Genomic DNA, 27,544 nt, shown 5'->3' with positions numbered 1-27,544 from the left:
TGCATCTTGAGGTTCTTTTATATTCTCTTACTAAAGCATCCTCTAGTCTCTTAAGTGTTTAGTAGGCACTCAGTGATTTGTGTTAATAAATAAACTCCCTGAGTATGACTAAGTATAATGGACTTGTCTTCCAGAGTTCTGTATTAAACTCTCAGAAGATATGTTTGGTCCAAAACAATCACCACTACCACCACCCCCCATCCCCCTTCTGTTCTTAGTGATCTTTCATTTGTGTCAACCCACTTACCCTTCTTAACTTCAGCCTATGAATAGGCCTTTATTGTTGTATGACACTCCCCTGGTTGAATTTCAAATGGAACGGTTGTGTAAGATAAATGTTCTGTTCTCCTGTGTTGATGGGAGCCTGCAGGGGGAAGGGGAGACTGGCTGTGGTAAGAATGTGCCTGTGCTTAGGGGTAATAGTGCTGCATTCACTGTTAATTCTCCCTTGACTTCTCTGGCTCCTATTGATGACAGAAGGCCAAGAGCTGACATGCTCAATCAAGATCTTGGAAATTTTGGGAATAGCAAAACAGCCATTTGTGAAGCTTGATTAGTTGTCTTTTTGAAAATGAGGTGATGCACCCTGAAGGCGTGTAATACCTTTTGATTTTGTTTTTAGATATTGTATTGTCTGTGTTATTTCTGATCAAGAGGCAAAGCGTCATTAACAGGCATGCTGATTCCCTAAATTCAGTCTCTGGAGTCAGTTTGTCTGGATTTCTAATCCTGGTCTACCCTCTTACTGTGTGGTTATAGGCAAGTGACTCTTCCTTTCTAAGCTTTAGATTCCTCTTCTGTAAAACTGGAATAAAAAGGAACCCACCTCAAATTGGGAGGATTACTTGAAAAAAAATGCATCTGACATGCCTGGCTCATTGCTGGAAACATAATATGCACTCCGTGATGCTGGCCATTACCTTTAATACCAGTTAGATTGTTATGACCTTAGATTTAAAAATAATGTCTTGTGTATGTAGAGGAATAGTTTGGTGAGTAAGTGTGTCTGTATTAAAACAAATAATAGTTTGTCCTCTTGTCGTGGGTGCCTTGTTAATGACCATCATTTTCTTGGTTCCTTGAGCACAGAAGCTGTTAATGAGATGAAAAGCATCCCTCAGAAAATGTGCATCAGGGTCACTGTTGTCAGATGGATCCCAGCAGCAAAACAGTGTGTTATGTCTTCACCTTAAAGTGAAAGGAAGCTGCTGGTTCTACATCTATGAGAAAGGAAACATATACATGTATATATATAAGTTTTTCTATATTACATATCATATATTTAATTAGTTTAAGGACAAAAAGGTGATGTATGCTTTCAGAAATTCAAACAATACAGATGGGTAAAAATAAAAAATTCATCTGTCACATTTTAGGATCAAGTTGTAAAGAAATACAGCTTTAGTGCTGTATTTATTTATTTATTTGAGGGACAGAATATCAGAGAAAGGGAGAAGGAGAGGAAAAGAAAGAGATCTCTCAGTCTCTGTTTACTCCTTAAATGCTTGCAAAGGCCAGGACTGGGCTGGCAAAAGCCAGGGCCAGGAACTCAATTGAAGTGTCCTGTGTGAGAGCAGGAACCAAACTACTTGAGCCCTCCTGGTGCCTCTCAGGATTTTCATTAATAGGAACCTGGAATTGGGAGCTAGAGGTGGGTGTGGAACCTATACCTTCCAATATAAGGCACTGGTGCCTTGACATGCCTGATCCCATGAACTTTTGAAATATCCTCATATATTCTCTACCTTGCTTTGTTTCATCTGATGACCTAATAGAAATTATCACTTAAGGTTTTATCTTGCCTTTCAAGTACTTCCATCACATTTCAACTGCAGTATCATAATTTATCTAACCAAACTTCCCTATAAATAGGGATAAATAGGCTTTCCAGGTTTGGATGCCTTGTCAATAATCTTCAGTGAGAACTTTCTGTTTATGTGTCTGTATATGGATGTGTGTGTGTGTGTGTATTCATATATATTGAGTGTGTTGCAAGTATCTTAAAAGCATGTTCAGGAGATGTTCCTGAACATGTTAACATTAGATAGCCATTTTTTTTTTTTTTAAGATTTATTTGAGAGAGAGAGAGAGAGAGGGGTCTTCTATCTGCTGGTTCACTCTCCAAATGGCCACAATGGCCAGAGCTGGGCTGGCCTGAAGCCAGGAGCTAGAGCTTCTTCTGGGTCCCCCACATGGGTGCACTTGGGTCATCCTTCACTGCCTTCCCAGGCATACTAGCAGGGAGCTGGATCAGAAGTAGAGCAGCTGAGACTCAAAATGGTGCACAATATGGAATGGAGGGGCTACAGGTGGTGGCTTTACCCACTATGCCACAGTGCTGGCTCTATAAATAGCCATTCTTTCCTTGCCTTCATAGATCTGTATCAGTATGGGTGGTTACCAGCAGAGTAAAAGATGCCAGTTTTCCCATTCCTTTGCTTGTACTAGGTAGCATCACACTTATTACTGTTTTGCTAATTTAGTGTGAGAATACATTATTTTATTTACATTTTGTAAAAAGATTTATTTATTTATTCAAAAGGCAGAGTTACAAAGAGAGAGGGACAGACAGATCTTCCACATGTTGGTTCACTTCCCAAATGGCCTCAACAGCTGGGGCTGGGCCAGGCCAATGCCAGGAGCCAGAAGTTTCATCTGGGTCTCCCATGTGGGTGACAGAGGCTCAAGCACTTGGTCCATCTTGTGCTGCTATCCCAGGTGTGATAGTGGGGATCTGGATTGGAAGTGGAACATCTAGTACTTGACCCATTCCCACAGAGAACTCCAGCATTGCAGGTGGTGGCTTAATCCACTGCACCACAATGCCAGCTCCTCATTTTGCATTTTAAAAATTGAGATCAATGTATATTGAGATATATTCCTAACAGATCACAGATCTAAGTGCGAAACCATATGCATATTAGAAGAAAATGGGGTGAATTCCCTAATAATCTGGGAGTAGAGAAAGTATTCCAATTAGGACTGAAAACCCAAAGGCAATAAAAGATTAATTTGTATTTTAAAAATAAAGTATGAAGAAACTTATAAAAAAGAAAACAACAGACACAGAAAAATATTGCAACTTCTCTGATAGATACACAGTTAATATCCTCTGTTGTCTGTATGTATAAATCAATTAAACTTGAGCTGAGGGACAGATACTGTGGTGCAGCAGGTGTGGCTGCCACTTACAATGCCTGTATCCCTTATTGGAGTGCCAGTTTGAGTCCAAGCTACTGTGTCTCTGCTTTTGCATCCTGGGAGGCAGCAGATGATGGCTGAAGTACTTGGGCCACTGCCAACTCTTGTGGGAGACTCAGATGGAGTTCTGGGTTCTTTGTTTTGGCCTAACCCAGCCTTTGCTATTGTGGACATTTTGCGGGTGAAGCAGTGGATGAAAGATTTCTTTCTCTGCCTTTATTTTAATGTTTATTTAATGAGAAAAATAGGAAAACATCCTATGCAGAAAGCCCTTAAACATGAACGTTGCTCAGCTCACTCATAATAAGAGAGACATGCATTAAACCCTAAGATCCTGTTTCTCAGTAGACTGGCAGAAGCCCAAAGATTTGATAGCACACTCTGTGGGCAAGGCTATGGATAAATGGCACTCACAGGCCTTGTTCCTGGGAGTGCAAAGTGGCACACCCCTTAAGGAGGGGAATTTGACATAGAAATTTATCCTTTGACTCAACAATCTCACCTTCTTGGACTTGATTTCAAGGCTAGTCTGAGAAATAAAATGATATATACACAGTGCCACTCATTGCAGCACTGTTGGTAATAGCTGAAGACTGTGAATAATCATCTTGAAGTCGAAACTGCATCTGGCTAGCTCGAGGTTTGTAGGATTCCAGACCAGACCTGATATATTGGCTCTGGTATTGTCAACATATGGTTTATATGCAGATGATATTTATTTTTTTTATTTTTAAAACGATTTATGTATTTATTTGAAAGGCAGAGTTGCAAAGAGTGAGAGGAAGAGACTGAGTTCTTCCATCCACTGGTTCACTCCCCAAATGATTGTAACAGCCAGGCCTTCTTTGGGGCCTCCCACATGGGTGGCAGGGGCCCAAGTACTTGCGCTGTCTTCTGCTGCTTTCACAGGCACATCAGCAGAGAGCTGGATCAGAAGTGGAGCAGCTGGGACTTGGACCAGTGCCCAAAGGGGTGCCGGCATTGCAGGCAGTGGCTTAACTCAATACATCACAACCCTGGGCCCCTGCAGATGATTTGTCAATGTGTACAGACATTCTCAGTGCCCTAGGCTACATATCAAAGTGGTAGAATTCATCCTGGGTCCTCTCCATGTCCGTGGCTGCAAGTGTGGTGCCTTCTTACTGCTTCTCCTTGCCTTAGTCCATTCTTGCCCACCTACCTGGTCCTTATTTCCCCACATACTCTTCAATATTGTCTGTCCTTCCAAGGTACTAGAGAACCTGCTGTGAGTGCCCTAAGTAAGACAACACTGAAGGCTTTAACTTTCTCCTAGCTGATACTTTCTCCAAAAACCAGAATCATTTGTAGGCGTTAGTACGTTCAGACATCTATTTCGTTTTGGGCGTGAGATTCTGGAAGGAAGAATTCTCATATTCTTTGGTTATTCTAGATGTTTGTATTCCAAGGCAGATATGCCAAACTGGCTGATTCCCCCCCCACCCCGCCCCTTCAGGTACATTTTTTCCATACACCTGCTATATGTCTAAAGTTGGTGAGAACGTGACAGGTGCCACTCCTTTACAGGGGTTGATGACATCTTAGAATCCAGGAATTATGTTCATAAGGGGCTAATCCACGTGCAATCACTCAGCATGCCTTCTTGGCCAATGGCCGTATATTCAGTTTTCCTTCTTTCTCTTTGTCATGAATTTGTTTTTGCTAGATGATTCTGGACTGACACAGAGCAAGCAAATACTTTGAATTGAGAAAGGAAAATAAAGTATGAAATCATCTTATTTTGTTAGCAGTATTGACATCAGTACAGATATATTTCCTCAACTCAGTATTCAGTATAATTGATTGTTCTCTTTCTTTTTCCTTTTAAATACTTTATTCTTGAGACTCCTACTATACTATGCTCCCTAGTCTTTTTTTCTTACTGCTTTTCAATTTCTTTTTCTCATTTTAATTTCTCTACCAGACCTTGGAGTGTCCCAAGTATTTTGTCTTCTACCTCTTGCCTCTCGTGCCTCCCTCTCCTCCTTCCTCTCCCTCCTCTCCCTTTTCCATTCTTTCTTCCCTCTATACCCAATTCTTCACTCCTTTCCTCCCTCCATGAAGTTTTTAAGGGCTGTTTTATACATTGATTTCAGGTTTTTTTTTTTTTTTTGGCAGCCAAAGAAGCCTGTCTTTTAATTTCATTTTTCCACATACTTTTTGAAGTATGTTTTTATGTCCAAATGACTGATCACTATTTCCACTTGGCTATTTAGTAGGAATCTCAAATGTAACATGACCAAAACAAAACTACTATCCCCTAAATCTGTTTCTTTTCAAACAGATTCCAACCTCAGTAGTTAGTGCCACAAACAACTGACGCTCAGGCCCAAATCCTTTCCATGGGCTTAGGAATCCTATTTGATTCCTTCTCACATGATTCATCCCTATTGTACGTAATGTACATACCTGATGATTCATACCTAATGTAGTAGGGCACTCCCCAGAGCCTACCTCTGAAGTAGAACCCCAGTTCCCTTCACTCTCGCATTGCTCTGATCTCAGTCCATGTTTCCATGGTTTTTGCTTGACTCACTTGTAGACGAGTATATCACCTTCCAGCTGGTTTTCTTGTCTTTTTTTTCTCCCCCACTGCATTTACTTTTGCCTCATTTTCAGGATTCTTCATGGCACTACCTGAATGGCATTCTTAAATAGAAAGGAGCTCCTGCTTGAAATACAGAGCTGACTTCCTGTTCCACTTGGAATGAAATCCAAAGCTTTTTAATTTGCTTGCATCACCTGGCTCTTGCCCATCTCCCTGCTCTGCTGATGCCCACCCATGCTAGTCATGATTCCCAGCTTTTTGGGGTCCTCCTCTTACCAGAATGCTCTTCCTTCTGATCTTGGCATTGCAGATTTCTTCCCGTTGTTTGAGACTCAAATCAGATTTTCACTTGAAAGCGAGGCTTGTTTTAATTGGCAGTCCTCCAGTTATTCTTGGTCCATTGCCTTTTTTTTTTTTTTTTAAATCATCTTCATGTCTTTGATTGGTGTTGCTTTCTTGCTTCCTCACTTTTTTTTAAAAGTAGATTTATTTTTAACTTTTAAGTCAGACGATGTCTTCAAGACTTCAGACTCCTTGAGGGTAGAGACTCATTTCACAGCCGTATGTCCTGTGCCTGGAATACAGCTGGGCATGTAGTCAGTCCTCATCGTGGGTTTGTTATTGATCGATTCATACCTTTTATGGTGAACTATATTTTTGGCAGTACTAAATAAGATGTCCTAACAGAGCTGACTGAATTCAGAAATAATGAAGCATCTGTTTTCACTGGAGAAGGTCATTCTCTTTCAGAGTACAGAGGTTTCCTAAGAGGCTGTGTGATTTCGTAGGCATTTTGGTATAGCCACAGGAGTCCTGTCAATTGCAATTACTAGGTCACCAAGGGTAATACAAAGACTTTCAAAATGTTCATGGAAAATGAAATGAGAGCCTCAGCATTTTGGTGCTGCAGGAAGTCTTGGAATCCATGCAAATGGAGGGTCTCCATAAAGATTGTGGGAGTGTGTGTTATGAATAAGCTGCATAGAACAATTTTTTGGTACCCAAATTGACTTTTTTTTTAAAAGATTTATTTATTTATTTGAAAGTCAGGGTTATACAGAGAGAGGAGAGGCAGAGAGAGAGAGAGAGGTCTTCCATCCTATGGTTCACTCCCCAATCGGCCACAACAGCCAGAGCTGTGCTGATCCGAAGCCAATAGCCAGGAGCTTCTTCTGGGTCTCCCACATGGGTGCAGGGGCCCAAGGACTTGGGCCATCTTTCATTGCTTTCCTAGGCCAAAGTAGAGATCCGGAACGGGAGTGGAGCAGCTGGGTCTTGAACATATGGGATGCCAGCACCTCAGGCCAGAGCGTTAGTTAACCCACTGTGCCACAACGCCAGCCCCCCCAAATTTACTTTTAATTCCGTTTTCCCCTAACCTTTTGAAATACCCTCATGTTTGCTTTATTTTGAAGGCCAGCATTGGCAGAATTCCAGACAAAGTAGAATGATTTGCTTTATTAATTGCTTTTCTTGAGGAGGACCTAGGATTAGAGGTGTCTGACAGCTTCACGCTGATGAAGTAGATGTAAAGCTGGAATCTGGCCCAGGTAGTTCTGCCTTTAGGATGGCTTACTTGTTGGCTTGTTTTTTGTTTATTAAAATAAATTATAATTGCTGTGTATTTTTTATCGTTAGCTAACAGACATCCATGACTTTTTCTTACTTGCACAATACATTGCTTGTAGTATTGCTTTGTCTTTCAGAATTAAACTTTCATTCAGTAAATATTTTATACGCATCCACCATAGACCAGGCATTGTAATAAGGGCTGGGAATATAGCCATGAATAAAGAAAAAGTCTTGAATTCCTAAGTATCTGAAAAAGACGCCTGTGGCTTCCCTGGAGCCTATTTCTGAAGGTGAGTCTGGCCTTTGGAGCTTTGGGAGCTGGTGGCCGTGCCACACACAGGTCGACGCACACGTTGTCCCCATGCAGCCCTCCTCTCCTCCCTCACCTCCTCACCCACCATTTGTCCCATGGCCATCTGAATGTCCACTCTGTGCCGATCATGGTGTTAGGATTTGGACATTGAGAGTGCTAAGAACAGGCAGAAAATGAATGATTTAATACAGAATTGTAAAGTGCAAAAACATCTTGTGCTCGGTCCATTGTGGGAGGGCCTCGGAGAAGTGGCACTGAGCAAGCCCTAAGCAGAAACTGAAGTTGAGTAGGAGTTAGCCTGGCTGCAGGGGCAGGTGGCTAGGGAGAGATGAATATTGAAGGTGGAAGTTAAGTGGCTACATTTAGACAAATTTTTTTTGTTTGTTTGTTTTTAAAGATTTTATTATTTATTTGAGAGGTAGAGTTAGACAGTGAGAGGGAGAGACAGATCTTTCATCTGCCCCAAATGGCTGCAATGGCTGGAGCTGGACCGATCTGAAGCCTGGAGTCTAGATCTTCTTCTGGGTCTCCCACATGGGTGCAGGAACCCAAACACTTGGGCCATCTTCCACTGCCTTCGCAGGCCATTAGCAGGGGGCTGGATAGGAAGTGGAGCAGCTGGCACACGAACAGGTGTCCATATGGGATGCTGGTGCCACAGATGGAGACTTAGCCTACTGTACCACACCACCAGCCTCTAGACAGGTTTTTATTTTACTTTATTTATTTATTTGGAAGACCAAGTTACAGAGAGAGGTGGAGACACAGAGTGAGTTCTTCCATCTGCTGGTTCACTCCCCAAATGGTGCAACAGCCAGAGCTGATCTTATCTGGAGTCAGGAGCCAGGAGTTTGTTCTGGGTCTCCAATGTGGGTGCAGGGGCCCAAAGACTTGGGCCATCTTCTACTGCTTTCCGAGGCCATAGCAGAGAGTTGGATTGGAAGTGGAGCAGCTGGGACTTGAATCAGTGCCCATATGGAATGCTGGTATTGCAGGCCGGGGCTTTAATCCACTGTGCCACAGTGCTGGCCCCTAGACAGGTTTTTTAATATCTTAAGAAGCCATGGAAAGATTGAGTGTGTGTTAGGAGCAGTTTGATATTAGAGGTCTGTCTTGGCAGGTGGAATGTGGGAAAGAGTTTGGAGGGAACTAAGAGCAGGTAGATGAATTCTCATCTCTTCTGAGTTTGAGCAAGGAAGTGATGTTATCAGATTTACATTTCATAGAAGGCCTCTGGCTGCTGGGGGGAGGGTAAGACAGTGGAATGGGGGTTTGGTAAAGAATTGGAAGGCATATGGGGCAGTAATGATCATTTGACTGTCATCTCTGTTCTTATTGAAGTATGGTTGAAGGTGCTGCAGTTTTCATTTTTTTAATTATTTATTTGAAAGGCAGAGTTAGAGAGAGAGAGATTGATTGATTAATTGATTGATTTTCCATCTACTGGTTCATTCCCCAAATGGCTGCAGTGGCTGGAGCTGGGGTGACCTGAAGCCAGGAGCTTCTTCTTGGTCTCCCATGTGGGTGTAGGGCCCAAGCATTGGGCCATCCTCCACTGCTTTTCCTAGCCATCACAGAGAGCCAGATTGGAAGTGGGGCAGTCAAGACTTGAACTGGCGCCCATATGGGATGCCGGCACCTCAGGTGGAGGCCCCACCCACTGTGCCACAGTGTAGGTCCCAGTTTTCAATTTTAATTTTCCTTTTTTTTTTAATGGTAATTTTATCAGTGTATAAGATTCTTTTAGGCAAATAAGGTATCTAAAAGGCAGGTAGAATGGTTTCACATTAGATTTTTAAAAATTAATTTTCATACATATAGATGTGGCTTATGTGTTGCATTGGCAGTGAATTATAGTGTAACTGTGATAAAATTGTTGATAGGAATAGAAGGCTGACTTTGAGGTAAGTCATTAATTTTCAATACAAATAAATACAAATTTCTCATGGTGAAGAATATTCTGTGTGTGCTGATACCTGTGCCTGAAAAATAAACACACATAGTTCCAAAAGGGGCAATTAATTTTGTATTCAGAGGTTAGATTAGGCCAGTTTCACTTTAGTTTTTGTTATTAAACAGTACTTTCAGGCACTGAAAAGAAAGAAAGAATGTTGTTATTCTCATTACATTTCTAATGACCAAAAAAATAATCTGTATTTGTTGCTCCTGAGTATTTCTATATGATGGCCATTGCCTACTCTTTGTCTTTGGTGATGTCCTTGACTGTGCACTGACCTTCTGTCCCTTGCCCTGGCATTTCTAGTGCCTTCTAGGTACCCATGGGAATATTTTTGATGACTTGATCTGATACTGACTTTTCTTTCTCCTGTTCATTTTATTTTTTTCTAGAAAATGCTTTGGATGCAGATCTATGGCTCCTGAACAGTTGTACTGTAAAAAACCCAGCTGAAGACCATTTTAGAAATTCAATTAAGTAAGTGGAAGTTGATTTTTCCCCTATTTCTGTTATCAAGGTGATAGTCAGAAAAATTTACCTTTTAAAGTCTCCTAATGTCCATTCAAATATTTAGTGTGTTTCAAAAATTGCGAGTTGGACTTCTGAGGTTATACTGTATTGAATTTATTTAATAAGGAGAGAGGTTTTAATGAGAACTTTTCTAACCGGCAGTTTCTTAGGATTCATTTCCTAACTTTACTCTTGTTGGTTTTATTGTGAAGCGTATTATATAAACTTGTGCACTTTCAGTGTAATAAACTTAACAGCTTAATAATCACAACCCAGCACAAAAAATACAAATGCCATTGTCAAGACAATAACAGTGCCAAGTATCCCTCTTTGAATCGTGCTCCCCAAGAAGTAGGCTTTACTTTTGTGAGTCATTTGTTACTATTTAAATATGTTTATATATATGTAAAGGGAAAAAAACTCATGTATTTCATATGTGCAGTTTAAGAGCGTAATGGTACTTTGCACCCTACCCTCCCTCCCTCCTTCCTTTCCTATTTTCTTTTTCTTTTTCTTTTCTTTTTTTTTTTTGCAGTGACTCACTTTCAGTTTAATTTATGGTCACGAGCTTAATCCTGCACTAAATAAAGAATTCAACAAGTCATAAGTCGAAAACCAACTGTTCCTCTGGAATATAGACAAGGAGTCATTCTGTTACTATTTTTAGAGGATTTATCTTTATTAAGTGCATCTCTAAACCATGTTGTTTAGTTTAGCCCTGTTTGGACTTCACGTGTTGGGAATATACTGTGTGTTCTTCTGAGATTTGCTCTTTTCCTCAGCATCTATCCATTCCTAGTATTTCATTCAATGTGCCCAATTTATTTATCCAGTTTAATATTGATAGAGTCTTCCTCAGTGTTTTCTTTCATGGACTCTGCTGCTATGCATATTTTTAATTTATTTTCTAAAGAACTTAAGAATTATTCTAGGATATGTAATTAAGAGCTGAATACTGGGTCACAGGTATGTGTATGCTCAGACTTAAGCAGGCAATAACAACTTGTTTTCATAAATGCACCCACTAGTGTTTGTTGCCACCAGTCATGGATGTGTGTATGTTGTTCTGTGTTCTTGTCAACACTTGATGTGGTCAGACTTAATAATTTTTGCAAATTTTTTGGTGATGATATTATGGTTTTAATTGCACTTCTGTGATCACTAATGAGATGGAACATCTTTTTATATGTCTCTTGGTCATTTGGATTTTCCTTTTCTGTAGTTGGCTTTTCAGGCCTTTTGTCTACTTTTCTTTTGAGTTTTTTCCTTTTATTATCTATTTGTGACAATACGGTGTATTCTTTTATCTGAAGACTTAAAAAATTTTCCTATTTATTTGAAAGGAAGAGAGATTTCCCACCTGCTTGTTCACCTCTCAAATGGCTACAAGAGCTGGGGCTGGGTCAAGTGGAAGCTGGGAACTGGGGACTGGATCCGATTCTCCCATGGGGTTAGCATAGACCTAGCTACTTGAGCCCATCACCTGTGGCCACCCAGGGTGTGCACCAGCAGGAAGCTGGAATTGGGTGCAAAGGCAGGACTCAACCCCAGGCATTCTGACCTGGGATGCAGGTGTTCAAACTGGCATCTTATTCACTGTGCTTAACACCTGCCCCTATATGTAGTTTTCACACTGATCCTTAGATATTACACAGGATGCAAACATCTCCTCTCTGTTGTAGTTTAGCTTTCTGCTTTCTTTAATGATATCTTTTAGGGGAAAATTTATGTTTTAAAATGCATCCTTTGCTTTTGGTTTATGTATTTATTGTTTAAGAAGTTTTTCCTTATTTTGAAGTTATTAAAGTATTTTCCTATGTTTTCTTCTAAAAAGGTCCATGATATTACCTCTTAGATTTAGGTAAATAATCCATCTGGCATTATTATTATTACTATTTTGGTATTGTACCATGGAGTAGCTCAATTTCATTTTTTACCATGTAGATAACCATTTATTCCTGTAACTTTTTTTTTTTTTTTTTAAGAAGTCTATCCTAGGGGCCGCCACCGTGGGTCACTTGGTTAATCCTCCACCTACAGTGCTGGCATCTCATATGGGCGCCAGGTTCTAGTGCCAGCTGCTCCTCTTCCAGTCCAGCTCTCTGCTGTGGCCCGGGAGGGCAGTGGAGGATGGCCCAAGTGCTTGGGCCCCTGCACCCGCGTGGGAGACTGGGAAGAGGCTCCTGGCTTCGGCTTGGCATAGCTCTGACTGTAGTGGCCATTTGGGGGGGTGAACCAATGGAAGGAAGACCTTTGTCTCTGTCTCTTTCTCACTGTCTAACTCTGTCAAAAAAAAAAAAAAAAAAAGTCTATCCTTTCTCTTTTTATCTGGGTATTGAATATCCATACATGTTTGGGTCAGTCCTTGAGTCCTCTGATTTGTTCCATTGATCCATTTCTTTATTCTTCGCTGTGGCGTAGTGTTCTGTTGGACATAGTCATTTGTAGTATATATGTTCATATCGTCTGGGTATTTAAATCCTTCTCTCTCTTTCTTTAAGAGCGTCTTGGGTCTTCTTTGCTCATTGCATTTCCATATGAATTTAACATTAGTTTGTCAGCTCAACAAGAGATAACATAGTAGTTTTGATTGTGGTTACATTGGATTTTTAAATGACTTGGAGAAAATTGAATGTTTATAATTTTGAGTTTTCTAATCCGTGAATAAGATGTTGTAGTCTACTCTGATATTTAAGAGTTTATAATTTTCTTCATTTAGCACTTGAGAATCTTTCAGCTGATTTTCCTAATATTTCCTAATAATTCAGCTGATTTTCCCAATAATAATAATAATATTATATCCTTTCTCCATGCAATTAAAGTTTTTATTTTTAAGCCAGTTAACATGGTAACCTTGAAGTTTTCGTTTTCTCTGTTTTCCTGGTCTCAGAGGGTTAATCTCGTGGCTGTGTGGAGGATGGTCGTGTGTCAGGAAGGGTGCAGATCAGGAGTCCCGCCAGACTCCGGGTACAGATGATGTCATCTAAATGGAGCATTCAAAGTAGGAAGGGAGTGGCTGGCTTGAGAGGGAAACCGTCTTCACTCTTCCAAGTCTGTTGCAGATGACTCTGAGGTCTCTGGCTTTGCGAGTGAAACAAGGAATTCCAGAAAGAGCTCGGTTTGAGGGAAGACATGTTTTGGTTTGGGGTATGTTGTATTCAGTCACAGCTAGCTCTTTTCAATCAGGTGATGAGTCTGCTTGACCTGTATTAATGTCTCCCATGTAGCAGTCACTGTTCTAAGTGCTGCATGTGATCTGGATGCTATCTGGCTTACTTCTCACGACCTCATTGAGTTGCAGATTCCATTTTTATTCCAGTTTCGTGGGGGAAGCAGCATGTGATTTACAGATGAAATACTCTGAGGCTGTTCAGTGTATTAGTGGTAGAGTTGTCCCTGTTCTGTTTGACTGACAGATTATTTAAATAGAATGTCATGTATGATTAAGGAGATCTTAATGGCTTTGAAAATTTTTAATCATCACAAATTGTTCTTGTTAAGACTGTACTTAAACTAACACTGAAAAAAAAAAAAAAAAAAAAAAAACCCCAAAAAAAGGAAAGAGAAAAAAAAGTAGAAAAAGGGCCTGCACAGCATGTTAAGCTTCTACTTGTGACTATGGCATCATCTATTAGAGTGCTGTTGGAGTCCTGGCTGCCTTGCTTCCCATCTGAATCAATGCTAATGGGCCTGGGAAAGCAGCGAAAGATGGCCCAAGTATTGGGCCCTTGATACTTCCACTAAAGACCAGCACGGAGTTCTGGGCTCCTGGCTTCCGCCAGGATCAGACCCTACTGTTGTGGCCATTTAGAGAGTGAACTAGCTGCTAGAAGATCTCCCTCTTTCTCTGAATTTCCCTATCAAACAAATGTATCCTTAAATCAGAACAAAATGAGGGACTGGCGCTGTGGTGTAGTGGGTAAAGCCGCCACCTGCAGTGCTGGCATCCCTTATGGGTGCCAATTCAAGACCTGGCTGCCCCACTTCTGATCCAGCTCTCTGCTATGGCTTGGGAAAGCAGTAGCAGATGGCCCAAGTCCTTGGGCTCCTGCACCCGCATGGGAGACCTGGAAGAAGCTCCTGGCTCCTGGCTTCGGATTATTGCAGCTTTGACCGTTGCAGCCAACTGGGGAGTGAACCAGCGGATGGAAGACCTCTCTTTCTCTCTCTGCCTCTCCTCTCTCTGTGTAACTCTGACTTTCAAGTAAATAAATGTTAAAAAAATAAAAGAACAAAATGAAAAAGCTAGCACTTGGTTGTTTCCAGTATAAACCCTGTAAAAGACACCATAACCGTGCACACCGAGCAGACATCCGATTCCAGTGATACACGTGCCTTTGGAGACTTGTGGTGATCGGTGAATGACCTGCTTTTGTCGAGCCTTTTGCTGTCTAGATGCCTTCTCTCTTGGCACCATCTCCTATCACAGCAAAGCGAAGCAGCGTAGTTCATAAACTGTGTGGTCTGCCAGGTTAAGCTGCACATTCATCTCCCCTCATCCTCTGGCTCTATGCTTTCCCTTCAGACTCTTGCATGCGCTTTGTTTTCGTTTTTCTGCCTTGGTGTGGGGTAAAATCTACATTCAGGAAGAGACTGATGAGCTGTCGCTGTTTCTTCTTTATCGGGCCCCAGCCCTCATGCTCAAATTCAGACATCTCCAACAGTGGAGTGGGGCCTGTTTTTTCTCCCCTGGGCTCCTCTCCATGGCAATTGGTTCACGGTGCTGCTCAGGAGTGGCTGTTACCATCTCCGATCATTTGTTCTTCTTTCCCTTCTGATGGACTCGGGTACTTGAAAAAATTGGTGGAAAATGGAATTAAAAGTTTTATTTTGCTAAAAAAATAATTTGAAATGCATGCACACAAGTGTTCTTGGTACTTAATATTTGTCTTTAATTACTTGTCACATCACTTTGTGTCTCTTGAGCCACTAGGCAGAGCACCTCATTTTAACAAAAATAATGAAAAATAACTCAGGGGTTGCTGTCCTTCCTGTGATCAATACAGTCTCATTGATTAAGATACAGCAATTGTGAATTTCTGACAGGACAGTCATAGACTGAATTCTTGTTTGTTTGTTTCTCGTTTAACTTTGTTTCGGTATTATTCCTAAGGCTTTACTGTGTTTGTATTACTCATGTTCAGATTGATAAAAGAGTAAGAGTTTTAAGTAGCAAAATACAGAGGTAAGAGTGAGTTTTTTAGCTGTCCTTTGAACTTTGAAATCTGAAATGCTGTTGCCTTTACCAATTTAGAAAAAAATCACTAATGAGCCCCACATTTTATGAGGGCAGCCCATTGGACGGCTTCTCTTTCGTCTTGAGCATTTGTCAGCTGCCCTGTCCTTGTTTTATCCATTACACCAATTTAATTTATACAGCATGGCCTTTAACTTGAAGGGTTCTTGAGTAAATGAAAAAAAGATCAAAAGTTTCAAAAAAAATGAAATTCTCTTAATGAGAGTATCAAATAAGAAAACTCCTTTAGTTAATGCTTTATAGAAATGTGGGATCTTTTCCATGCCACCTAAAGGAGGTCATTCAGAGGCTGGTGAAAATAAACACATCTTGTGTGTTCTATATAAATGACAGAAAGACTAGCCAGCTGACTTTGATCATGGTCAACCTCTGTGTGACCTTGTGCGTATTAACCCAAATGGGCACTGTGGTTTAGCCTTGGTGATAGTGGATCCACAAGAGTCACTCGTTCTGTGAACGGCCGTTGCCTGTAGAAATGATGGTAATGTTCAAGGAATGGCTTAGGTTCTGAGTGAAAGTACATGCAAGAACAATTGAAAGCAGAGGGAGAATTGGATACAGAAGTGTGGATGACATAGAGGATACCTGCTCTGTCTACCGTCTTCTCTCTGAGAAAATTCCTCATAGAACATTGTCAAGCAAATGTATAAATTATTTGTCATTCCTATTGTGAAAATATTCTTTGGTTTATGTAGATTCATCTCTTTTTCTCAAAACTTGAAGTTGGGGAAGACTGTTACTCAATTTGAATTTGTAAAATAAACTGCTTTCAGTAAAGCTGACTTAGGAACAGAGAAGTGTTTTGCTCTCTCAGTTAGTGATTGGCTTAAAAGAAAATTAACCCCCGAACTGGTTCTGTTGTTCACGGGGTTCACTAGCAGTCAGGTTACTATTTTTTTTTTTTGAATTTTTTTTTTTTTTTTTTATTTTTGACAGGCAGAGTGGACAGTGAGAGAGAGACAGAGAGAAAGGTCCTCCTTTTGCCGTTGGTTCACCCTCCAATGGCCGCCGCGGTAGTGTGCTGCGGCCGGCACACCGCGCTGATCCGATGACAGGAGCCAGGTGCTTCTCCTGGTCTCCCATGGGGTGCAGAGCCCAAACACTTGGGCCATCCTCCACTGCACTCCCTGGCCACAGCAGAGAGCTGGCCTGGAAGAGGGGCAACCGGGACAGGATCGGTGCCCCGACCGGGACTAGAACCCGGTGTGCCGGTGCCGCAAGGCGGAGGATTAGCCTGTTGAGCCACGGCGCCGGCCGGTTACTATTTTTTTTAACTAAAACTTTTTTTTCTTAGTTAATTCTTGATTAAAGTTTTTGGCATTAGAAGATAAAAATCACGCTGGGTTTTATTGTGACCTTTTGCAAGAATCAAATTTGATAACACATGTTAATTTGAGTTACACTTACATGTTAGTATTTGGTTTACTTTTCAGTAAGATACTTTGAGTTTTCTACTTGTGTGAAATAGCTTGTGTTCAGTATCAGATTTATGTTGCTGTTTAAGATATTAGTAGCAGATACATTAAATGATGGCGTGCTTTTACTAGTGACCATATCAGTTTCACCCACCTTTGCCCTCCAAAAGGTTTCCTGCTGTGTGGAAAGTTAGTTCACAGTATTGGTTGCTTCGACTTAGTATGTGTTTTGTCCATCATTTATTGTCCATTAAGATTTTCCCCCCAAACCAGTAATATGCTTAATGTGAATTTACAGGTTCCTATCTTTTCACATCTGTTTCCATTGTTTCGTTGTTGCCTCTTAGACTGGTTACTCCCACATTTGTTTCTGACCCTTATCTTGCCTTCCAAGGTCTAGATTTGTGTATCCCGCTGCTTCCTGGACTATTCCATTTGGACGACCATGGACATTTCCAATCCTCAGGCCCAGCCTCTTCCTCATGCACCCTACCTTTTCTCCAGCCGCTGTTTCCATTAGCATTGCTCATCTTGTTTGGTTACAGTCAGCTGGGAGTGTTCTGTGACTGCCTGTTTTCCTCCTCCTCTTTCTCCACTCTGGAGGGTTGATTCTGCTTCCAAAATTATCTGCTCCCCCTCTAACTCTTTGCTCCCTTTTCCTTTTGCCTACATTATTAGGGTTTTATCACTAACTGTGGTGCTTGGTGTTCTTCTTTGAACCTGTAGTGAACACGTGTGTTCTCATCAGACTGTCAGGAACTAGACATGCATCTTTCGGGTTTTATCCTTTCCCCCGTTCTTATTGCTGCTGGCTCAGTTATGGTTCTCATTATCTTTGTCTCAAGATACTGCAGTAGATTGTTCTGTTTTAAGTTTATTCTCAGCTTCTGTTCTGTTCCAGTTCATGCTTTCTCCTCCTTCAGACCCCTGTAGCGGTTCCTTCTCAGCTTCAGGATGAAGATGCAGTTTCTTAGTGTAATAAAATATTTTTCAGCTTGCTCCTGGCCTACCTCTTTTCTCATCATTCTTCCCTAAAATTTTATTCCTCAACCCCCCTCCCAATTATAAAATTTCCAAGCACATAATATGTTTGAGTTTATTTTTCCTGGAGTACCCTCCCCCTCCTGCCCCTGGCCCTCACTTGTGTGTGTATGTGTTCATGTGTGTGTGTTCACGCATTTCCTCGCTTCTTCCCCTGCCATGTTAATCCTGCTTGGCCAGATAGTTAAGGCAGGATCATCTGTGAGGTCATCTCCTAGCCTCCCTTGCTTCCCTCCAAGGTCCATTCCTTGAAAGGATTTTGCATTTTATTATTCATTTACATATGTGGCTCTCAACCAGATTGGGAAGTCAGAGGTCATGGTATTGCCCTCAGGGAGATATTTTTCATGGGATCTTTGACCCTTTGACCCTATTCTGTAAGGGTTTTCCTTTTCCTGGGAAATGGGAACCACGAGTTGTCATGGGGATGCCCCCCCCCCCATGTGACTGTGACTCCTGTGTCGGACAGAGGGTGAATCCTTGCAAAAAGGGGTTCCTTTCTAAGAAGTTATGCCATTTTGCTTTTTATGTTGTGTCTGTAGATCAGGAAGAAACCTCTCTTGTCCTAAATGAGGTGTTAGGCTTGTGCTTGTCATTGGTTCACAGTTTCTTTTCTAAGGGAAGTAGTACCAGGTAAGAATACTTCTCTTCTCTTGGACTAGTTGCCTGATTACGCTAGCAGAGGCTCCACTGTGAATAGCAGCATCCTCTTCTCCCCACCAAACCAAATGAGCTGGCCAGCTACAGGCTTCAGTTAGTTAATTGAAGCATCTCATCACGAGTGAGAAAGTTGGGAAGGCAGATAGAAACCTGATAGTACTGGGCCTTGAGTCCGGCGCCCAATTACAGTTACTCAGTTGCTCTTTGGACAATTAGACTGAAGTGATTTTTTTTTTTCCTTTTTTTTTTTTAAAGGTACTTAATTATTTATTTGAGAGGTAGAGTTACAGACAATGAGAGGGAGAGAGAGAGAAAGGTCTTCCATCTGCTGGTTCACTCCCTAAATGACCGAAATGGCTGGAGCTGGGCCGATCCAAAGCCTGGAGCCAGGAACTTCTTCTGGGTCTCCTACTCAGATTCAGGGGCCCAAGCATTTGGGCCATCCTCTACTGCTTTCCCAGGCCACAGCAGAGAGCTGGATCGGAAGAGGAGCAACTGGGACTAGAACCCAGTGTTCATAAGGGATGTTGGTGCCTTAAGCTTGGAAAGCCGAGAGGATGAAGGTTATCATGTGATATAACCCTGTGAGATATTCTATTGGAAATAAAGGAGAAAGTATATTTTAGGCTTGACTTTTCAAAAAATAAAATGAAGGCAGAATTTAACTTCAGTTAAAAGATTAGTACGGAATTTGCAAAGCAGGAACTGAAAAGGCAGTTTACAGGCAGTAAATCATTTTGAAATGCAAAACCAAGTTTTATAGTTATCTAAAATCTTTGTGGAGAATAGTATTTTGCATATTTCATGATTACTGTTACATCAACAGTTGCTTTGTTTCTGCCATTTTATGCAAGAGGGTGCGTGAAAGAGGTCAGTGTATTATGTACTGGCAACAGCTGGCTGATAGCATTGAATACTTAGGTGATTAAATATATGTATTGGCTGCTGTCCTAACAGCTCTGTAGGTGGAGGCTGCAGAGAGCATGCGGAAGCGTGCTGTAGCAGGATTAAAGAAGAAATCAACATGATCCAAGCCTGTGCTTTCAGCCAAGAGCGATTTCCTATTGTTTGGGTTTGAAAGACATCTACTTATTCTTGGTGTGTGTGTTTATACAACAGCAGAGAAAAGAAAGTCCGGTGGGTTTTTTTTTTTTTTTTTTTCTCTTCCGTTATTGAATGCTCTGTGTGACAAATACAATCTTTCTTAATTTTTAGTCACTTAGTAGTGTTGCTTAATAATTGATATAGAAATAAAGGAAAAATACATTTCCTTTAAGCCCGTAGGACTTGCTGCTGAAGTGTTAAATATTAACGGGTTTTGTTCCTTTCGCAGGGTTGCGCCTAGGCTTAGGTGTTTTCTGGGACACGTTAACACAGTTGCTGAGATTTCAGGCTGCGTTAAGACCTGACTTTCTATGATCCTGGAAAATGGATAGGTCTGGAAGTGAAAGGGAAAGAAAATCCACAGGCTCTGTGGAATGCTGCTTATTGTTGAAAGCTAATAGTTGTGGATGCAAATCTAACACAGCTATATCTATATGTTTTTCTATTTTTATGTCTCTAAGTCTGATGCCTCTCTACCTCGTCTTTGGTGACAGTATGACACTTGTTGGATATGAGAACAACTGTGTAGACCACAGTCCAGCACAGCTGTGTGAGGCTGCCCCTTAAAAATAGCTCTGTTTTGGGGCCAGCGCTGTGTCATAGCGGGTAATACCACCTGCAGTGCCAGCATCCCACATGGGCACCGGTTCGACACCCTGCTGCTCCACTTCCGATCCACCTCTCTGCTGTGGCCTGGGAAAGCAGTAGAAGATGGCCCAAGTCCTTGGGCCCCTGCATCCGCATCGGAGACCGGGAAGAAGCTCCTGGCTCCTGGCTTCAGCTCTGGCCATTGCGGCCAACTGGGGAGTGAACCAGCAGATAGAAGACCTCTCTTTCTCTCTGCCTCTCTCCTTCTCTCTCTGTGTAATTCTTTCAAATAAATCAATAAATCTTTTAAAAAATAGCTCTGTTTAATAAAGTCTTTATCTGTCCCTTTTCTCACAGTTCCTTAGGGGCAGCTAATGTGTCTTTTATCCGTGTCCCAGCACCTAGTACAGTGGCTGACAATGTTAGTTGAACAAATGCATGTGTCAACTCCCATGTTTGCCTTCCCGATGTGTATCCTCTCATTCACCTCCATCCCCTGCATTTGTCTGCCATCCTCTGTGGGTTTTGGTAGAACTTTTTTCTGGGTATTTTTCTTGTTCGATTGCGTGACTGTGGATTTAGCTTTAGCTGCACGACATAGAAAACCTAAAGAAGCAGAGGCTTAGGTGAGGTAGAGGTTGACTTTTGTTACCCTCCAGCCTTCACATGCAATTTCCCAAAACGAGGCAGTAGGAGGGGTAGCCGGCTGAGCCTGCCTCTTGACCGAGGAGCTTCATGGGAAGTCCCACTCAGAACCCTGCGCTTGTGTCGCGTCCGCAGTGACATCACAGAACTACCTCCGGGTGTAAGGGAGCCTGGAAAATGCAGTGTTTCTCATTTGTTCTACCCTGTGAGCACTGTTGCTCCCGACAGAATTGGGGTTCTGTTAGTAGGGAAGAAAGGGAGAGTGTTTATTGGCGGCTAACCAGATTCTACCGCTGGGTGTATCCTTTGGGGCAGATAGGCATTTTATGGAAATTGGTGTCATTTATCAGGACATTGGAGATGGCCACCACCATACTTGTAAAACAACGGAGCTGACATTGAGAACTTTCTCTCTTTTTGTTTATCCTCAGCAATCTCTGATGAAGTAATAACAACAAAATACACAAGAGATGTTCATGGCTCAGATGTTGCATACACAAATAAAAAGAAAGAATTGCGACTCATGCATATTTTCCATTCTTAAGACCTGCTCTGACCATATTTAAAATGAAATCTGGGGCCGTTATTGTGGCATAGTGGGTTAAGCTACCACTTGTGATACCAGCATGCCATATCGGAATGTTGGTTGGCCTGGCTGGCTCCTCTGCTTCCCCCCAGTTTCCTGCTAATGCACCTGGGAAGGCAGCTGAACATGGCCTAACTGCTTGGGCCCCTGGCACCTGTGTGGGAGCCCAGAATCGCATTGCTGGCTCCGGGTTTAGGCCTAACCTAACCCTGGCTGTTGCCATCATTTGGGGAGTGAACCAGTAGATGTAAGATTGTGTCCTCTCCTCCTTTCTCATTCTATCTTTCAAGTAAATAAATAAATAAATAAATACATGATCTTAAAAAATGAAAATGGAATCTATAAGGAAAGTATTTTTTCATTGCTTCAGTTCTATGATATATTTATGTCTGGTTTAGAAATTAAACATTTTAGAAGAATTCAGGCAGAATTAAAGTAGAATTTATAAGGATTATCATAGAGTTTTCAATTAGTTGAAAACAGGTTGAGGCCTGGTACTGTGGCATAGCAGGTAGAGCCACTGCCTGCAGTGTTGGCATCCCATATGGGTGCTGGATTAAGTCCTGGCTGCTCCACTTCTGATCTAGCTCCCTGTTAATGCACCTGGGAAAACAGTGGAGGATGACCCAAGTCTTCAGGCCACTGCACCCATGAAGGAGACCTGGAGGAAGCTTCTGGCTCCTGGCTTCGGACTGTCCCGGCTCTGGCTGTTATGGCCATTTGGGAAGTGAACCAGTGGATGGAAAATCCCTCTCTCTATTTCTCTCTCTCTTTCAAATAAATAAATAAATAAATAATTTAAACCAGGTTGAATGACAGTTAAATTTATTTTATAATTAAAATGTTAGTAAACAGTATTTTGTAAATTCTAGATAAGTTATGGATGAAAATGCTTCCTTTTACTAAGATGGAAGTTTAATGTTCTAGGTATGGATGGAAGAGAGTAGAGAATTAGATGTAACCAGTGAAAATTTAACCAATGGGAAGAGTCCTGTAAAACTGATTGCCTGGTGCCATTGGGTAATATCAGAGGCTATCAGATTTTCATCTTAGAATGCAACTTGCACAGTCACACGGTCTACATCATTGTCTTCCTCAGGTTCCCATAAAGAACTGAATCATTCATCAAAGTTACTGAATCATTGTCATGAACTATTGAGCATAATTGTGTTTCATGGTTCATATTAGAGTTTTTCATCGTATGGTGGGTGTTTATGTGTACTCCTGTTTGCTTTTCTCAACGTAGATGCATTAAGAAGGAAACTGACAGAATCCTATGATAGAAACTGTTTTTGGAAAAATACAAATTAAGGTGGATGTCAAGGATCTCTTTAATAGTGTGTTTTAGAAGTCAGCAACTCATCCTTTGTGCCAACCAATGATGTGCTTTCAGGCTCATAAATTTCTCTGTTGCAAGACAGATCAGATAAACAAATCTATGGCAAAACTGAGAAGTTTAATTTGGTGCTTTCCTTAAATGCCTGTCAATGTTTTATGGTATTGGAGAAAAGTACTTGTTTTCTTTAAATGGGATAATAGCTTGAGTCAACTTTTTATAGTATTTTTGTCATCTATAGTTGATGAATTGGCTAATTTGCTGTTTTGATATTTTTGCCATGTTAATAACAAAGAATTTTCTTGTAATTGTAAAGCTGTATAGTTCTGCATACATTCCTATGGAATTCAAAGGGTACAGTTTAAAAACTTGCTGAGGGACCCCAAACCCCCTTAAACTGAGTGGTAAAGATACCATCTTAAGTGTTAAAGTTATCATATGGATAGGATTAAGTGTCTGGTGGTAATATTAGAATTAAAAAGGAGTGACTGCTCCAACATAGGAAGCAGTCCACACAACAGAATCCTAGAATGACAATTGCTTTAAGTGGCACTCTGACCTCAGAATCAGCCTTAAGGCATTTTGGTCTGTCTGAAAAGCCCACAAGAGCTTTGCCAAGACACTTTGGCAGGTGGCATTACCCGCTATGCCACAGCGCCGGCCCCCAAACAGAGCTATTTTTAAGGGGCGGCCTCACACAGCTGTGCTGGACTGTGGTCTACACAGTCAGAATTCACATGGGGCAAGTAGGATTCTTTGTGCAGGACAGACCTGTACCATGGGAGGCATCTCGTGGCTCTACCTTGTCTCCACTCTGTACATCCTCCAATCATTGTCACAACTAAAAATTTTTGATTTAATCATGTAATGATTAAAATTTTTTTTTTGGTCTGAAACACCCAAAATAGGAGAAAGGCATACAACATGAGGGTATGTCTATGAGTACACTCATTCATATATAGAAAAATAAGAATACCCAAATGGTATGAGAAAGCAGTTTATGGGAAGAGGACAGTGTCAAATAAAAATGGAAAGACTTTGTTCCTTACCAGCAGTCGGGGAAATACAAATTAAATACTGATTTTTGCCCACTAGATTGCTTTTTTCTTAACAGGGTCGTTGCTCCTGAGAGTGTCAGAAATGTGTCCTCTGTTTCATTGTTGGTGAGAATTTGCATTGCTGTAATGCTCTGAAAAAGTGGCTTTTTCATAAGTACAAAAATTAAAAATATGTATGATCCTTGACTTAGCAATCCTGTGTTGTATTGGCCCTCTGCTGCAGATATGAAAACACCAGTGTGTGCAAGGATGGAAACATTAAGGTCATTTATCACGTCATTGTTTAGAACTCAAAAAGTGTTATAACAAATCTTCCTTGTACCATCTTAGGTGGTCTTCTCCTCTCTGGGCACAAAGCTGTATGTTTTTACTGAGCACATCCTGGAATCTGCTTCAGTAGAGTTGCCCAGAGGAGAAGCAACCTGAGGACCTGTGTACCTTTGTATTTCAAAGCATCTTCTTCCTGACTCATTAGTGATCGTGATGACATTATCCTTCATGGAACCCTTTCAGAATACACGGCAGTGTGCCCTGATACCATTTTTTAGGTGTTTGGATTCTGTTAGTTGCTGTTAAAAAATGAACTGGTTCTGTCAATGAAGATTGAACTAGTATAGCCTCATTTACCACTGGGATAACATTTGACTCATCCTTCTATTTCAGGCTTGGTCATAAGAGACAAAATTCAGACATTAGCTGAGCAAAGATGTGGAACTTTTTTCTGAAACAAATGCTTATTTTCTCTAGCCACTGTGTTAGCTATATATGGTATGTCTCTCCTGTTTGGTAGTCAAACTGTTGCCTGTGATTTTGGTTTCTACTGCCTTGGAAAACAAAATTCAAGATGAGGGTCTTCAAAAAGCTCATGGACAATTCATATTATGAAAAAACTATGTATGAATTTCAAATGTTTTTACATAAAAATAAACTGACATTTTAATCCCTCTTACTTGCCCTGAATGGCATTCTTAGGAGTTTTCCAAAGTCACTGATGTTTGTACTGTATCTGGCCAGCCATGTTTATGTGATAAGTTAGAGTCAGTATTCCTTTAGTTTCACAGATGTTTGCTGACTGCCCACCATGTGTTGTGGGCTTTGATAACTGAAAGATTAGTGAGACAGTCACTGCTCTTGAGAGATGGTAGGTGAACCAGAAGGGCAGAATCTCGGCCTGATGGAAGTTGTAGCAGAACAGGTAAGGTAATCCCTCTTTATGGGAGAGGTACCTGAATGGGTATGAATGTACTACATTTGTTGAAGTCTGAGGTCTTACTCAAGCCTATACTCACAATGTCTCTGTGTATCTTATTTTATGCCTCTAGTCCCTAAACAAAGTTTATCATTTTAAGTATCAGGAAGTCTTGAGGAAGGGCAGCTCCAGGTTTGTTTAATTTAATGAAGCAAAGATGTTATCAAAGGCCCTGCTCATTTTTTCCTTATTTTTTTCTCTTTCGGTGTGTTCAGTGTGACAGGTGGTCTTTAGTAAGGTGATTGCCTCAGATTCAGATACCACTTGTGGAGGAGTAGTTTCTTCCCTATGCATCATGTTTTTGGTAAATTTTAAATTTTTATATAATTTCAGGCTAATAGAGAACTTACAAGATTAGTATGCCGTGTTGTTATATACACATTATCCAGATTCCCCAAATGCTAATATTTTGCCACATTTATTTTGCTTTTTTTTTTTTTTTTTGTATAGATGATATATTTTTATGGTTAAAAAATACAGAATGTTGTGCAGTAGAAACTTCTTCAGGGCTCTTAAGAATTATCACCATTTTTCAGTGTGTATTTCAGTAGTGTGGAGTCCATCCATGCTGTTATGGGACACTCCTGTGTCTGTTTGTCATTCGTGGTACTCTGCATGGCACCAGAAGGTAGTCCTGGTACATCTTACACTTTCCTTGTTTCAAATTCTGGATTGAGCTATTTCTCTGAAGAGTCCTGTTCCTCTCATTGGTGAATGATAGAAAGAAGTAAAGATCCGGGTGCTGTTAGGATGCCATTGCTTCTGGGCACTGTTAGTGGACAGAGCTGGGACATGTCTGTATGTGCACAGACATCTGTCTGTTTTTGCTTTATCTTTACATAACAAAACTTTTAACTTTTGTTAAAAAACAAGAGGTCATTCCATTCTCTTGTATTTTAGCCCTTTCCCCTTTCTTGTATGTAACTCCACTATAAAACAGTGAAAAACACAAATCTCATATTCTATGACATATTTACATTATTTGTTCAGTCCTATTAATGATTGAGTATTTAGGAATCACTAAATACCATCTCCTTGTAAAAAAAGAAATTTCACTAAATGGAATATATTTTTCTGTATTTTTTTTGTCAAGTTATTTAGGTTCTTTTTCTACTCATCTCTGTGGTTCTGTTAGTCATTTGTAATACAATGAAGTTAATTTGTTACCACTTGTGTTCTGTTGTGGGTTCTGCCCACATTCTGGTTGATTTAAATTTTCTGAGCATGTGAAGAATTAACATTACTCAAAAAATCAGAACTGTATTAAATGGTCTACTCAAGGAAGCATCACTGCCTTCTTGGGCTTTTTATTATCCCCATTATTCTTTCCATCCTGAGCCTGCCTATCTCCCATTCACTTCTGGCTTTTCTTTCCTGTTCTGTTTTTCTTTTTGTACAAATAAACACAAATACAATGATAATTTTTCATTTCAATCATGCCCTTATTTTTTTTTTATTATTTTTTTTTTATTTTTGACAGGCAGAGTGGACAGTGAGAGACAGACAGAAAGGTCTTCCTTTTGCCGTTGGTTCACCCTCCAATGGCCGCCGCGGTAGGCGCGCTGTGGCTGGTGCACCGCGCTGATCTGATGGCAGGAGCCAGGTGCTTCTCCTGGTCTCCCATGGGGTGCAGGGCCCAAGGACTTGGGCCATCCTCCACTGCACTCCCTGGCCACATCAGAGAGCTGGCCTGGAAGAGGGGCAACCGGGACAGGATCGGTGCCCCGACCGGGACTAGAACCCGGTGTGCCGGCGCCACAAGGCGGAGGATTAGCCTAGTGAGCCGCGGCGCCGGCCATCAATCATGCCCTTCTATATTTATTAATCGTAATTTTACTATAAGGAAGAGCTATCTCCTAGTCCCATTTTTAATGCTATCATTTGTATCAGTATAGGGGCTAAAATCTCACACAATAAATAGAGTTCTGTGTATGGAACTCTGTTTACTCATGTAAATTTTAAAAATTTCCCTTTGATTTTTACGTACATGGTAGCAAGCATAGACATTCTTTTGTTCTTTGCAATATTGCCTGGCAACTCTGCATCAGATACTTGTAGATATCTTCTTTATTTTTTCTCATGGTTGTGTAGTACTTAATTGAGTGGGTTCATTCAGCTGTTCTGTGTGTGGACATTTTGGATGTTTCCAGTATTTTTCAGTTCCGTAAGGTAGTGCAACGAATGAGGTTTTGCATGTGTATTTTTGAGTTGTTGGACGTGTACCTTTAGGCTAGGTTTCTAGAGCAGAGGTTGCTAGATGGGAAGGTGAGTGCCTTATATGGGTCCTTAAAAACTTCATGGAGAATGGGTATGATGGAAAAAAATGTGCATTGATTGCGCATTTTTTTGTGCCAAAATAAACTTAAAGTTTTTAAAATACCTTTGTATTACCCAGTTTCTCTCTGAAAAGGTCACAACAATTTGTATTATTACCAGTGATGTTTCAAAGTCCCTGTAGCCTCTGAAATGGGATATTATTATTTTTT

General features: G+C 41.0%; 1 protein-coding gene across 1 annotated transcript in view; it reads left to right on the top strand.

Moving 5' to 3' along the window:
* CDKAL1 (CDK5 regulatory subunit associated protein 1 like 1) overlaps nucleotides 1–27,544 on the top strand; it is a 737,125-nt gene that overhangs the window by 96,552 nt on the left and 613,029 nt on the right. Inside the window, exon 4 of the mRNA XM_062185315.1 lies at nucleotides 10,002–10,086. Within this exon, the coding sequence (XP_062041299.1) occupies nucleotides 10,002–10,086 (85 nt within the window). The remainder of the gene's footprint in view (nucleotides 1–10,001; nucleotides 10,087–27,544) is intronic.

The sequence above is a fragment of the Lepus europaeus genome, chromosome 3, assembly GCF_033115175.1.
Source record: "Lepus europaeus isolate LE1 chromosome 3, mLepTim1.pri, whole genome shotgun sequence".
Lineage (NCBI taxonomy): Eukaryota > Metazoa > Chordata > Mammalia > Lagomorpha > Leporidae > Lepus > Lepus europaeus.
Note: the sequence above shows the minus strand (reverse complement) of the source record. Positions and strands in the feature narration are given on the sequence as shown.